Source organism: Rhinoderma darwinii, chromosome 6, assembly GCF_050947455.1.
Source record: "Rhinoderma darwinii isolate aRhiDar2 chromosome 6, aRhiDar2.hap1, whole genome shotgun sequence".
Taxonomy (NCBI): domain Eukaryota; kingdom Metazoa; phylum Chordata; class Amphibia; order Anura; family Rhinodermatidae; genus Rhinoderma; species Rhinoderma darwinii.
In genome coordinates this window covers 124,711,016-124,724,812 of record NC_134692.1, presented here as the reverse complement: position 1 = coordinate 124,724,812, position 13,797 = coordinate 124,711,016, and the positions used below count along the sequence as shown (strand labels likewise).

Sequence of the window (13,797 nt, the reverse complement as noted above, 5' to 3'; positions counted from 1 at the left end):
TCTCCCCCACTACACGGCTACTAATACTTATGATGCATAAGCTAATAACTCCATCTGACAGCGAGTCTATTAAAAAGATAATTAGCCTTAATATAGCAAAACCAATTTTTGTTCCTTGCTTTAGTGAGGGGGGGAGGGGGGGACCCACAGACAAAGTCTGGTGGACTGCGCAGCCAGGGACGCGATTACTAAGGGAGCGCGTGGATAAATGACTCACTTTATCAACACTTTCTCTCTAACCGGATTTGTCCCAAGCCCTTCCTTTTCTTTCTCGCCGCCTGAGCGATCTATCACACTGACACCTCTGATGGCTTTCTTCATACTTGTGCCATCACCTTGTTCACATACTAGGAGGGAGAGAAAGAGGTGACCACGGCTGACCTTTATAGAGGACTGGCACATGGACACTTTCTCTGCGGCCTTCTGTATGGAAGAAAGAATTACAACATGAATGCTTGTTTCCGTAAGTCCCATTAAAATGAATGGAAAGCATGTGTGACCACCTCTCTATTCATTCTTCACCTGGCTGCGGTGGCCGCCTCACCAGGTGGGACGAAGGGGGGTCGTGGGCTCCCAGTCTGAATATCGGTGTGGGTCCCAGAGGTGTGACCTGCACTTATCAGACACTTATTTCCTGCCAAAATGCCATTAATGTCTACTTAATATTTTCTATGCGGAGATGTGACAACTTGAAGTTACAGGCCCAAGGCTGCACTACTGATGACATGTCCCTTCCTGGGTCATGTGCAGTGTTGTTATGGAGGCCGTGTGGATTCAGATCATCAAGAACATCAATATTCACACATTCTCCACTATTTATGCTAGTTAGGATGTAGACAGTGATGTCAGTAGGGCAGATGTCAGTAGGGCAGATGTCAGTAGGGCAGATGTCAGTAGGGCAGATGTCAGTAGGGCAGATGTCAGTAGGGCAGATGTCAGTAGTGCAGCCTCAGACTCTATTACTGCAGCTTCAAGCAATAATATCTCAAAAAGTGCCAGTTTATTTACCTATCTGTATGTTTTTGGAGTGTGAGAGAAAACCGGAGTACCTGGAGCAAACACATGCAGAACATACAAACTACATGCAGATGCCGCCTTCGGTCATATTCCAACCCATTACTCCAGTGCTGAAATATAACAGTGCTTAGCCACTGAACCACCGTGGTGCCCATGTGTACCAGGGATTATAACCAATCCCTAAACAATCCCTAAACATGAATACTGGAAGATCAGCTGGAGTTACGTTCTGGCTTTTTACTCCCATGACTCCGGATCATTTCAATAATAACTTGATGGTTTTTACCTGTGAACAGGATGTAAAACGTACTTGTTAATTTGTGCGAGGAACATTCCTTTGAGTGCGTAGAACTCCGCTGTCATCTCCTTGGTGAAGTATTTCAAGTTGGTGGATTCAATCACCTCCAAGCCCTAAAAGGAAGGAACAATCAATGTACTATTCAGGAAGAAACCAAAACAACTGCCTGCCAAAGGCCATCAAGCATGTCAAGTTACTGTGGCTTCTATGCTGTAAAGTTCCCTCAAATTCCTCCATAACTCTGTTTAATTTCAATGCATAGAATGTCAAGCATGTGTGACCACCCCGCCACTAAAAAGTAACCGGACAATGGAAGTGGCGCACAGTTCCCAGATCTCCCCAATATGACCTAAAACGGGTATTCCACCTGCCAGCATTTTTCATCCATCCTCTGGATAGGTGAAAAGTGCTAAAATCGGTGGGGGTGCGATAGTTATGACCCCCCACCGATGACCAGAACGGGGGACCCCGGTACCTCCAGCCGCAAGATGGCGGCTAGGAGGTGTATGAACGGAGCGGATGACGTTCTTGCACGGTGCTGCTCCATTCAAAGTCTACGGGGCTGACGGAAAACAGCTAATCTACAATTTTTCACTTAACCGGTGGGCAGGTGAAAAATGCTGGAGGCTGGAATACCCCTTTAAGATATTTAAGCAGATCTTTTTTTATTTTTTAAGATAGCATACACAGGCAGAGGTCTCACAAAATCCCAAACCTAGTTGTCTCCTGACAAAAGGATGAGTTAGTTATTAGTTAGAATTTTTCCGTATCTTCGTAAACAAGTAGACTGTCACATTTGGCTCATGCAAGACATCCTTTACCGCATAAGCTCAAGCGTTCATTCTTAAAAGGTTTTGAGACATAACACACAGCCCCTTTAATCAGAGAACGGCCATCGAGATCAGCCAATAGCTGCAGGTCTTGCTCCCGAGACCACAAGCAAAAGCCTCATTTTGCTGGAGGGTAGTTCCTATTGGTTGGGAACAGTCATCCATGTAATTCACGGACGGCTGGAATCCACAGAACACTCTGGTATCTATATGCCCTGATAGTACATTGTGGACAAGGGTCGCCCTAATGGGACAAACCCTTTAATTATTGATAATTTAAAAAATTAAATACTAATTATTCAAATGTAAGTTAAAAGTATATATTTTCTATGGAGGGATCACAACAGGCACTGGCGGGTAGTTTGGCAGAGTAACACACAATGAATTTCCGAATGAGAAGATTGATCAAACATTTAGAGGATGCAGCGTTTCAGCCAAGCAGAACCTAAACCGGCTCTTCCAAATCTCCCCGGAAATATTACCATGAGACGGGACAGAGTCCTGCAGAGAAAATACTGTAGCTAATGGGTCCTTGTACAAGGTTAAACCAGGCTCATCCAATTAACACTTCAGGCTCTTGTAATTGGGTTTTTACGCAATGTTCCCTACCGCTTTCTTCTTGCTCCAACATTTGACCCAGGCCGGTCTATTGTCTAGCAATGGAATCGCTAAACTCCTGAGCGGTTTATCCACTTAAACTAATCTCATAATGGCGGGATCTCAGAAGACGCACCGCTGGGTGAGTCACTTTTATCTTTCAGGGATGATCAGGCAAAAAACGACTTTTGAAAGAGTTCAAGATCATTTTATCTGTTAGAATACTTTACCGGTCTATACTAAGATAATAAAGTGACTGCTTAACCATCTGATGCGGTAAAATGACGATCACGGAGACTATAAAGATCCCCAAAAAAAAAGTAAGGCTTCGTTCACATCTGCGCTAGGACTTTCCGTCGGAACGGAGCTCTGACAGACGCAAACGGAAACCATAGGTTTCCGTTTCCATCACCATTGATTTCAATGGTGACGGATCCGGTGGCAATGGTTTCCGTTGTGCAAGGGGTCCGTCGTTTTGACGGAATCAGTAGCGTAGTCACGGAACGTCGCCCTAGCGCAGATGTGAACCAAGCCCAAGATTGTAAATAGGCAAGATTGTGTTGTTATAATTAAATTTCTGCACATGAGCCAGTCCTGCTGCTCAACAAGTTACAATGGTCATGAACGCTCTTCTTTTCCTACTGTGACTTGTGAGAAGAAGTTGCAACCACTGTCAGACATTTTGTAAGCTACGGAGCGTTTTTTGGTCACCCACCTGCATACAGATATAATGTATGTTACTCCCGTAGTTACCCCTCCTGTGCCTACTTGGATTACTATACAAATGACACTTCTGAGGAAGGGGCACCCACATGACTGCCCATATCCACCAATGCTGCTCCCTAAATGGGATTCCCTTCCTTTAAAAGGAAGTTGCTAATTGCCTCTATATGGAATTATATTTGTATTTCAGGAAAATGACGTTCTGTGCTAGTACATATTTGGTAAACGGACTTACCTGCATGCATTCATTCTTTCCCATGACTCCAGCTAGCTGAAGGTAACACTTGACCTGTTGTCGGATCTTCTGGAAACAGTCCACAATGGGCACTGTGGGGATGGTGTGGATGCGGCTCAGGATATCAAGCGCAACGTTTACCAGTCCTTGCTTTCTGGCAATCTTGCCGTACTGTATGATTGCAGAAGCCGAAGCATGCACGCCCAGCATTGCGTTGTTGGAGCTTGGATCATGTTGAGTGCTGTTATCATAGGCGTTTACTATAGCTATGAAAAATGACAGACCGTTACGATCATCACCGGGCCATATGATGTGGATTTAGAGTACGGGAAAAGGAGCTGTAATGGTGCCCACCTTGGTAATGGTGTTGCCTCCACATGAAGATACTGCTCCAGTGAGACAGGTCATCGGACACTATGGGCAGTCTGTTCCTCCAGGTTTTCACTACAGTTTTCATATCATGGAGGCTGTTGCTCCTTCCTAAATTGGTTGGCTGCAGTCCTGCGTTAATCTGAGCGGCCTCTTGAAGTTCAATAATCTGCTGTGCTGCCTAAAACACAAGGGTTAGATATATCTGTAAATATGGGGCAGGAATGACGAGTGACTCCAAGGGTTAAAGAGGATCACCTCTCCTGACTGGTCTGTCTGGTAAATAATCAGAATATCCATGAAATTGCATGGAGAATCTTTTCTCAGTACTCTATGTTGTGCCGTTCCTCTGTTATACCTCCTAGAAATGTATGCGTAAATTGACAACTGGGAGTTACTAGTTGGGGGTGTGTCCCTAGACAGACTGACACGGTCCAATCAGTGGTGACAGAAACGCCTCCTACTCACACCCAGTTGTCAATTTACTCATACATTTCTAGTAGGAAAACCTGAGGAACAGCTCAATGTAGTAGTCTAAGAAAAAGATGTTCCAGAATTGTTATTTAATGGGGAATACAAGTAATTGCTAAAATAGACATCCCAGGAGAGGCGACAGACTGTCATGGTGGATTTAAAGAGGACCTATGAACTTCATATCAACATCATGCCTACTAACTGGTTGAAAAGCCACAGTCCCCTTTTATTTATTTCTATTTATAAGTCCAATTAGTGCTATATTCATGTAAAGATTCAGAGTTACGGAAACTGTGACGGCGTGTAACCACTAAAGGTCCCCTGGGTCTTTTTCTTAAAGCTGGATGACAATAGGTGTCCAACAGAGACCAGGACTCTTTCTTATAGAGGTCTGAAGGACACCATAATAAAATGTAAGGGGTAATTTCATGACTCGCTAGGTTAAGTCACTCAAAAGCGGACTCACATCGGTCAAACCCCTGCCAAATCAGAAACTGGTGGCACGTCCTAGCGATATGCCACCAATGTCTATGCTAGGACAACCCTTTTTAAAAGGCTCACTCTGGAATTTACCAAAATTTCCATTTAATTGTCCAATCGCTGGGGGCCACACTGATCGCAAGTACTGTGGTTCCGAACACCCCCATTTTTCCTCACTGCATGCCCTGCAGGAAGGAGGATAAATAGAGACATAGTCGAGGATGCGCATGCCGCTCTATTCAATGTCTATGGTTATGATCACGGCGGCTTCCGTCAGTCCCATAGTCTTTGAATAAAGCGGCAGCGTGCATGCTTGTCCGCCGCTCCTCTCAAAAATTCGGGACCCCCGTTCTCACGATCGATGGGGGTCCCAGCAGTGGAGCCTCCAGCGATTAGAAAATCATCATCTATGTTGTGAAAAAGTGATAATTCTCGATTCTGATACAACCCCTTCAAGCAATAATATAACCCTTCTAATGGGTGCATTTACTTAATGACTTGCGTGAGATTAGAAAAAAGCCCCCCCCCCCCTTCAAGAAACAGCACCACTCCTGTCCATAGGTATTGTCTGGTACTGCAGCTCACCCCCATTTGTTATTGGCACTGAACTTTAAAAACAGACAGCCCACGGACAAGAGTGGCGTTGATTCTAGGGGACAAAAAAAACGAAACAAAAAGAAAAAAACAGATGTATTTTTCGGATATCAGACAACCCCTTTAATGGCGATCTAGCAAAATAAATATATAAAAAGGCTTCTTTAGTGCATAAAATAGGTGAAAACCTTTTCTTATTGCGTATTTCCCGGAAATTGGGGTTGATTTTTTTTTTTTTTAATTGAAACAACGTAGATCTTAGACGAGCACAAGCGGAAAGAGATTCCATTTTGAAAAAAGAATAGGAGGAAGATTTGGGGCGACACTCCTGAACATCCCATTAAATAAACCTCTCCGAGCGTCAGAAAAACAAGAGGAAGAAGATAACAGTTGTATTTGCTGCTAATCAACTAAATAAGATAAATGCCCGAGGACTCGGCTCACATTTACAAAGTCAAATCTCCAGAAACAAAATAAATTAAGTAATACTTTCACAATTATCGCGGTATCCGCTCGCACAATACCGTAACCTCTTTTCTTCCACCATTCATCATGTAAATTTAATTTTCGTGCAGGTATTTAATCACGCGCTATCTGATATATATATATTTAAAAAAAAAAAGTAATTACTGCAGCTGCAAACTCGCGGTTCAGTTTGTACTTTTGTCATTCAATGTTTTTAATCCTCATGAAGAGACGTGTATATATTTAGGGCAACGGCCCTTCGATAATATAGCGTTCATGTAATATAGACATTAATTGTACAGTCAGATATTATTGATGAGACTCTCCTCCTTGAAGAGCCATTTACACAAAGCGACTTCGAAATAGCGAAAATCTGAAGAATTCGGTCTACTAATAAACAAAAAAAAAATTTATGTCCAGTTTTTTTCATTTAGGCAGGGCAATTATTATAATATTCAGAATTTTTTCTACTTTAACCATAATCGGATTGTGTAAGTATTGTGTTGTTTTTAGCTTAATAGATAACATTTTGCCTGCCTGCAGCCGCCACCAGAGGGAGCTTTGGAGTTTACTGCAAACTATTATTGAATTCAAGGTATGAAGAGTATGCAGTAAGGTCCCCCTAGTGGCAGGTAACCACTATGTGATCTTTTAAATCTACTGTATGTCTATGCAGGGGATTTGGAGCTCTATATCATAAAAACAGAGCTCCAGCTGTTACAAAGATATATCAAGTAATAAAATCAGCACAGAATTTTTAACTTATTTATAGGGGTTGGCCGCTTTGGAAAATCCCTACTTGTTAGAAGGGTCCCTCGACAATAGGCAGATCACAGGGGGTCCCCTGGCTAGGAACCTTAGTAATCAGATGTAATCTGTACGGAAACCTAGCAATAAGTGTTCCATTTCCCAGCAGCGCCACCACAGGGGAAATTAAACATTACACATTGCCCACTTATATCAAAGGGTTGTCGGTGTCATACAGTCCTCCAGAGCGAGAGACGCTCTTGGTAACTGCTCTCCAGTCTGGCCAAAAGATGTGGATTCTGAACAGGGGAACCCCTTCTACTAACTCAGAAGTTACCTAATACGGTATATAAAATAGATTTAAAAAAAATGGTGTTTAGTGGTGGGCAGGGTTGAGACCTTGTTTTTAGATGCATTGAAGAAATAAAGGGGTTAAGCCACATTTTAAACTCTAGCGTTGCTGGCTTATTACCTGTAATAAAGGTGTGTGAACATGAGACACAACGTATGGAAGCCTCCTCCATTCCCGGATTGCCAAACTGCTGGCCATCTCCACTAGTCTTTCAATAAAGTTCAGCTGCTGCTCTTCTGGGTGGCAAATAGCCAAGTAGCCACGGTACATATTGACCTTCCATGCCATCTCCTTTGGACAGCTCAACTCCACCTGAAAGAGTAAAAAGCAATAAAATCAGAAACCAGTGGCAATCAAAACGCATCTACTAATGTTTCAATTGGTTTGTGCTACTATATGCACGACCTAAATGTATTTTATATGTAGCCTCCATATACAACCATGACGGAAGGAAAGAATGAGGAATATTAAAAATCTTGTAGACGTGGTAGGGAAAATCCTTAGTTTCTGATGAACAATAGGAGCTGTCACCTTCAGATCCCCAAGCCGGAATAATTCACACACCATGATCATGCTTTCTGTACATTATGGTTTCTACATTGTAGCAACTCGTGGCAGTAATGTCCATGCCATTTTCCTACACCAGAAACATGTGGCCACCATATTACTTGACTATAAAGGTGCCAGTGGTCAGTGATGTGAAAAACGTTTCGAAAACGGAATGGGACAAAGCAAATACATAAAAATAAGGTATACATACATATCCAAGACCAAAAACTTCTGGAGGTGACTGAAGTTTACTTCTAAGTTCCAATAATTTACACAACCAATGGTCCCTTCAAGCAGTTCCGTAGCCACTGCTATGGTGTCTGAGTTGAGGGGTCAGGGACAAGCACTGAACTGCTCCTGATGCTTCCTTTCACACCGTTACCGAGCGAAATTATATAATTCTGTTTATGTGAAGCCACCACTAGGGGGAGCTCACTGCCTACAGATTTTTTTTACAGCTCTCAAAGATATCAATGAGAGCTGTATAAATCCATATGTTGTGAGCTCCACCTAGTGGTGACTGAAGGCAGCCAGAATTTTAGTATTATACACCATTGAGAAAGTCATCAACCAGGAATCACTAGCAATTTAAAACAAAGAATATGTTAACACGTGCCAGTGACATGATTTAACCTCTCTCAACAAATCTCTGCCTTCGACGAGACTTAATAAAATATTAATAACTCTTTCCATTTTAGGGTTTACTCAGAATCGGGTAAACGCGCCGAACCTCGCTTCTTTAATGTAATCTATTTCAGGAAGCCATGACATTGGTTAAGATCAAATGAAAGGGAAGCAGAGACAGCGCGGAGCACAGGGTTACAGGGAATGAATGTCTTAAATGTCTATCCTGCTTGCTAGACAATAGGAGCTGCCCGCGGTAAAAGGTGAAGGAATAAAAAAAACCCTGCCTGCCACCGTCCTCCCTGTGGGGATGAGAATGACGTCCTCTGGCAACTGAAGAACGATGCACAAAAACAACCAAAGTCAAACAACTGCAGCGGAACATTTAATCAGGAAAAACAAAGGGATTGATGTCTTTATAACGCAACCTATGGCTGGGAACTTCAGAGCCTGAAATATAGACAGGATAAAGCAGTGAACAGGAAAAAAGCGCAACGCAAGGCGGAAAAAAAGGTATTTATTACCGTGTCACCGGTGGATTGTCAATCGAGCATTAAGCACCAATGTTGTAAAAAAAAAATAAAAAAAAAAAAAAAAAAAAATAAATAAATAAAAAAAAAAAAACTTACGAACCTCAAATACTCAAAAAAAAAAAATATTCATTAAAGAATTACGTAAATCATTACATAGTGAAAAGTTAGCCAACTTTCTAATATATGTCACATTTCAATTCCAATTTTGTTCAAAACCTCTGCTTGCTGTCACTGAATGGGAACATTCTTGTTTTCCCTCAAAGGCTGAAAACACGTACGGACCTAGCACTTTTAATATACAAAAAAAAATGATAGATAGTTTAAAAAAAAAGAACTTTTCCCATTTTTCCCAGATTGTAAAAAATAAACATAAAAAGTCTGAATTATCAGGCTGGAATTCCACAGGGCATTTCAATTGCGTTTTACTGAAGTTTTGTAGCGATTTTCATGTGATTCTTAATTTCTGGGAATAATGCATTGTAAACACCGCATAAGTTTGATTACAAATTACCGCGGTTTTAGGATGCGGTTTTCAGGCCGTGCGGCTATTACAGATGAAGCACATGGATACAATGTTAAAAACGCGATCAAAAAGAATCCCAGCCTTAAAATAACACGCTATTTAATCCGCAGGGTGAAGACAGAAAAAAAATAAAAGAACTTATATTTTTTTGGTCACCTAAGCTCCCTAAAAAATGGAGTAAAAAGTGAACAAAAAGTCATATGTACCCCAAAATGGTACTAATAAAAATGACACTTTGCCCAGCGAAAAACAAGACCTCTCCCCGTTTCATCGGCGGAAAAATAAAAAAAAATGATGGCTCTCAGAAAATGGCGATACAAAAAAAAAAAAAAGAATGTTTTTTTTTGTAACAAAATGGTTTTTTCTTTGTAAAAGTAGTAAATAAAAAAGGTATAAATTTGGAATCTAAGTAATCATATTGACCCGCAGAATGAACTTAAAATGTCATTTTCACTGCACGAAACCCAAATAACAATGCAGGAATCTCGTTTTTTTTTCCTATTCCATCCCATAAAGATTTTTTTTCCCCCAGTTTCCCAGCACATTACACGCTAGAATAAATGGTGCGGATAAAAACTAGAACTCGTCCCACAAAAAAACAAGCCTTCATACCGCTATACCGACGGAAAAATTAAAAAGAAAAAGTTACGGGCCTTGGAAGGTGGGGAGGAAGAAACTTAGTCCTCAAAGAGTTAAACAACTTTCAGCTCTCCTGACAGGTCTGTTTATCAATACACATGAAGTAACAATTCTGAATCATTTTTTCTAAGGACGCTTTGTGCCGTTCCTCTGTTATTCCTCCTGGAAATGTATGAATAAAATTGAAAACTGGGTGTTACCATTCCCCTTGACCAGGGGCGTATCCCTACACGGTTATGTTTGGACATTGTCAGTCTGAGTACTTTCACACCCCTAACTGGAATAACCCAGTTGTCAATGTATTCATAGATTTGTAGGAGGAATAACAGAGGAACAGCGCAATGCAGAATTCTAAGAAAAGATGCTCTAAAATCGTTATTTTATGGAGAAGTATGTACTAAAAGAGACACGTCAGGAGAGGTGACATCTCCTCTTTAGTCGGTGTACTTCATGTTGAACATACATTGTACAGTAAATAATAATAATATTAGTCAGACATTGGATATACGTGGCACTTCCTCCTCTTCTCATGAACACGGCCTACGCTGTTCTCTTCAGAGGTAGAACGGACTTACACAAAAAAAACTTTGTAAACTAATCACATGACGTCTAGGTGGGAAACTGATCCATCAGCAAGCAGGAACAGAGAATAATGCGCCGATAGAAATCCACCATTATTTAGTCGCCGTACACTGAAGCTCTAAAGAGCGCTTGCCAAGCAAAAGTGTTCCCCGATCCTTTTACAGACAGGAATACGGCGGCAGAATCACAATGCATTGCTTTAGCATTTTCCCTTAGTAAATTAGCACATGCCTCATTACGGGAAATATCTTTCTATCCAGGGCAGTGCCTGCAGTCACCGGTGGCTGTCACCTCCAGTTAACTTTCGAGGCATCACAACCTAGTCCTGTCAGACATGATCAATTCCCGGAGTTTCATCTTGGGGATTAAAAACGGACTATACAATGTACCTACCCTTAACTGGATGACAAATGCCCTCTGCAAGAACATCAGTTAAAGGGAGAAATTATATCACTAGTTCTACCAGGGAGGCCACCTTAAATATATTGGGATAATTCACAGCAATGCCCTAATAAATGCCCAGCACTTGTAATGCTCCCTTTACCAACAGGAGTGATTCTGCTAATAGTGGCAGGCAGCCACAGGAGGAGAAAAAAAAATAAAAAAAAATTTCCACCTATTCCTTCCTCAATATCCTCCTTGTGTTTCCTATGCAGTCTCATAATGCAACCAAAACTAATAAATATATAACATATTCTTATATATGTGTCCCAGGAGAGCATTCACCCCCCCCAGCTTCCGTCTCACAACCCTTGAATTAGACCTGTCTAGCTGTAAGGCATCTGGCTGCAGCAGGAGCTCTCCCCCATAATATAAGAAACCAGAAATAAGCCCCACCCCCGTCAAAAATCTGCAAGTTGAAAATGGAAGGGATCAAGAGGGAAGATAATAGCAATAGTGTTTTATGCAATATCGATTCAGGAACATGCAGAAATCTCTACAGACGGACATACAGTTTATGGTATTCGTTCCTTTAAGAAATTGCTGTAAATTGGAGTTTCACTTTACACTAGTTAACCAATTTTTTAAAAAAGACACACTTTGAAATATGCCTATCATTGTTATTGCTGGCGCCAACGTCCTCACTCTCTATGCTGCCAGCTGTACCCAGGTAAAGAAAGCGGCCAAGTAGCGGGACAACCCACTTGTTTGTTTGGTCTGTCCTGTTTGTATCAAGGTAAAGTGACAATCTACCACAATAGGTCCGCAGCTTTGCGTTATGGATGCACTGCACGTACCACATAGACTTGTAGTAACAGCGGACAGCAGTATCTGCCATGCACAGGTGACCATCAGTAGTCACTGTGTGAACCGGGCCTTAGTTGTAGGGTGACAAATACAAGGCTGGAGCGACATGAGCAATGATTTCGGGCCTATGGCTGGGACGACTAAAGCCCATGGTGGTTCACCCCATGAATTCAGCATAAATTAGAGCTCAGCATATGATACAGCTGTTTCTCAACCAATTTACAGACCGTACTCAGATAGGTCGAGCTTATAATATATGAAATCACTTGTGGTGTCATAACCTGCTCATTTAGCTTTCATACAAGACAATTTGGTCAATTAATAGAAATATGACCCCTTGGCGACCACTAGATAAGATCACTGAGGCTCCGGGACCTTGCAGACCATGTCATTTGTATAGGACAGCTGTCACACCGCCCACCGCCAGCTGCTCTCCATCACCCCGAGTCTCCGGGAAGTATTCATTTATCAGAACGGACCATTGTGCGCCGTGTGTATCCTACCGAGCGGAGATTTCACAAAGGACGAGATGAAGGTTAAGTGAATGACAGGTCCAGTATATGAATCAGGATTCATTAGGAATGTATTTGTAGAATTTATGGTCTTCCTCTTGTTTATAATTAGAGGCGGCATTTAATGGGCAGGAATACTCTAAGAAGCGTGGAAGTTGTCAGATACAAATCACTTCATTTGCCTCTGCGTTACAATTGACGATGCTGCAGTCTATACGTTATCTAACCAGAGGACTCATTAAATGTATTATGATCACATTTTCTGCATGCTACAATGTATACACACACTAATATTATACACACACACACAGTCCAAACACAACTGAACACAGCACTCCACCGCATCTAAATATTAAACCATGTGCACGTTACCAGAGGATGAATCACTTCCCCAACGAATTTGTACAGAAAACCATAGGACAAGGGAACGGCACCAGGACTTCAATGATGATGAAAAATGGCTGCTTTATTCACCTCAAGTGAGCGACGTTTCGGTTCAAGACATAGCTTGAGAATGGTTCGGTCTTGAACCGAAACGGCGCTCACTTGAGGTGAATAAAGCAGCCATTTTTCATATTCATTGAAGTCCTGGTGCCGTTCCCACGTCCTATGGTTTTTGAGTCTCTCTCTATATATATATGTTATATACATATACACACACACACACACACACACACACACACACACGCACACTTTCTATCCTATAGCAGACTAAAGGACACAAACTGATCGAAGGAGCCACGGTCTACGTCTAAAAACACAACATGTCCCAGTGGGTTTTTCCCACTTTAGAGTAATCCTTATCAGTCCACTCTCTACAGCAGTTATTCGGTCGGGCCAACAGGAGAACCTCCCTCTGTTCAATCCACATCCCTTAAAAGACTTATGGAAAAGGGTTGTCCAAAGAAGATTTATTATCTTATGTGATCCAATAGCTCCGCTTTAAAGGTGATGTACAGGATTAAAAGAAACATAGCTGTTTTCTTCCAAAAACATGTCACATCTGTCCACAGGTTGTATGCGGTATTTCAGCTCGACCCCCATTAACTTTAAGAGAGCTGATCTGCAATAGCACAAACACATGGAACGGGCGCATACTCCCTTAATATGCCACACTAAGGGTATGTTCACACGCTTAACAAAAAATGGCTGAAAACACAGAGCTGTTTTCAAGGGAAAACCGCTCCTGATTTTCAGCTGTTTTTTAAGCAACTTGCGTTTTTTGACGGCCGTTTTTGGAGAGGTTTTTCTATTGGGTCAATGAAAAACGGCTCAAGAAGTGACATGCACTTCTTTTTACAAGTATTTTTTTTAACGCGGCAGTCTTTAAAAACAGCCGCGTAATAAACGCCCTGTGGGAACGTAACGCCGTTTTTTCCCATTAAAATCAATGGGCAGATGTTTGG

The 13,797-nt window shown here is 41.8% G+C and overlaps 1 protein-coding gene across 4 annotated transcripts in view; it reads right to left on the bottom strand.

Annotated features, from left to right (window-relative positions):
* TRRAP (transformation/transcription domain associated protein) overlaps nucleotides 1–13,797 on the bottom strand; it is a 127,473-nt gene that overhangs the window by 31,668 nt on the left and 82,008 nt on the right. For all 4 annotated transcript variants that reach the window (XM_075830269.1, XM_075830271.1, XM_075830270.1 and 1 more), the window contains 4 exons: nucleotides 7,302–7,493; nucleotides 4,055–4,250; nucleotides 3,701–3,966; nucleotides 1,328–1,428 (listed from right to left, as the gene is read on the bottom strand). In XM_075830269.1, coding sequence (XP_075686384.1) covers nucleotides 1,328–1,428; nucleotides 3,701–3,966; nucleotides 4,055–4,250; nucleotides 7,302–7,493 — 755 coding nt within the window. The remainder of the gene's footprint in view (nucleotides 1–1,327; nucleotides 1,429–3,700; nucleotides 3,967–4,054; nucleotides 4,251–7,301; nucleotides 7,494–13,797) is intronic.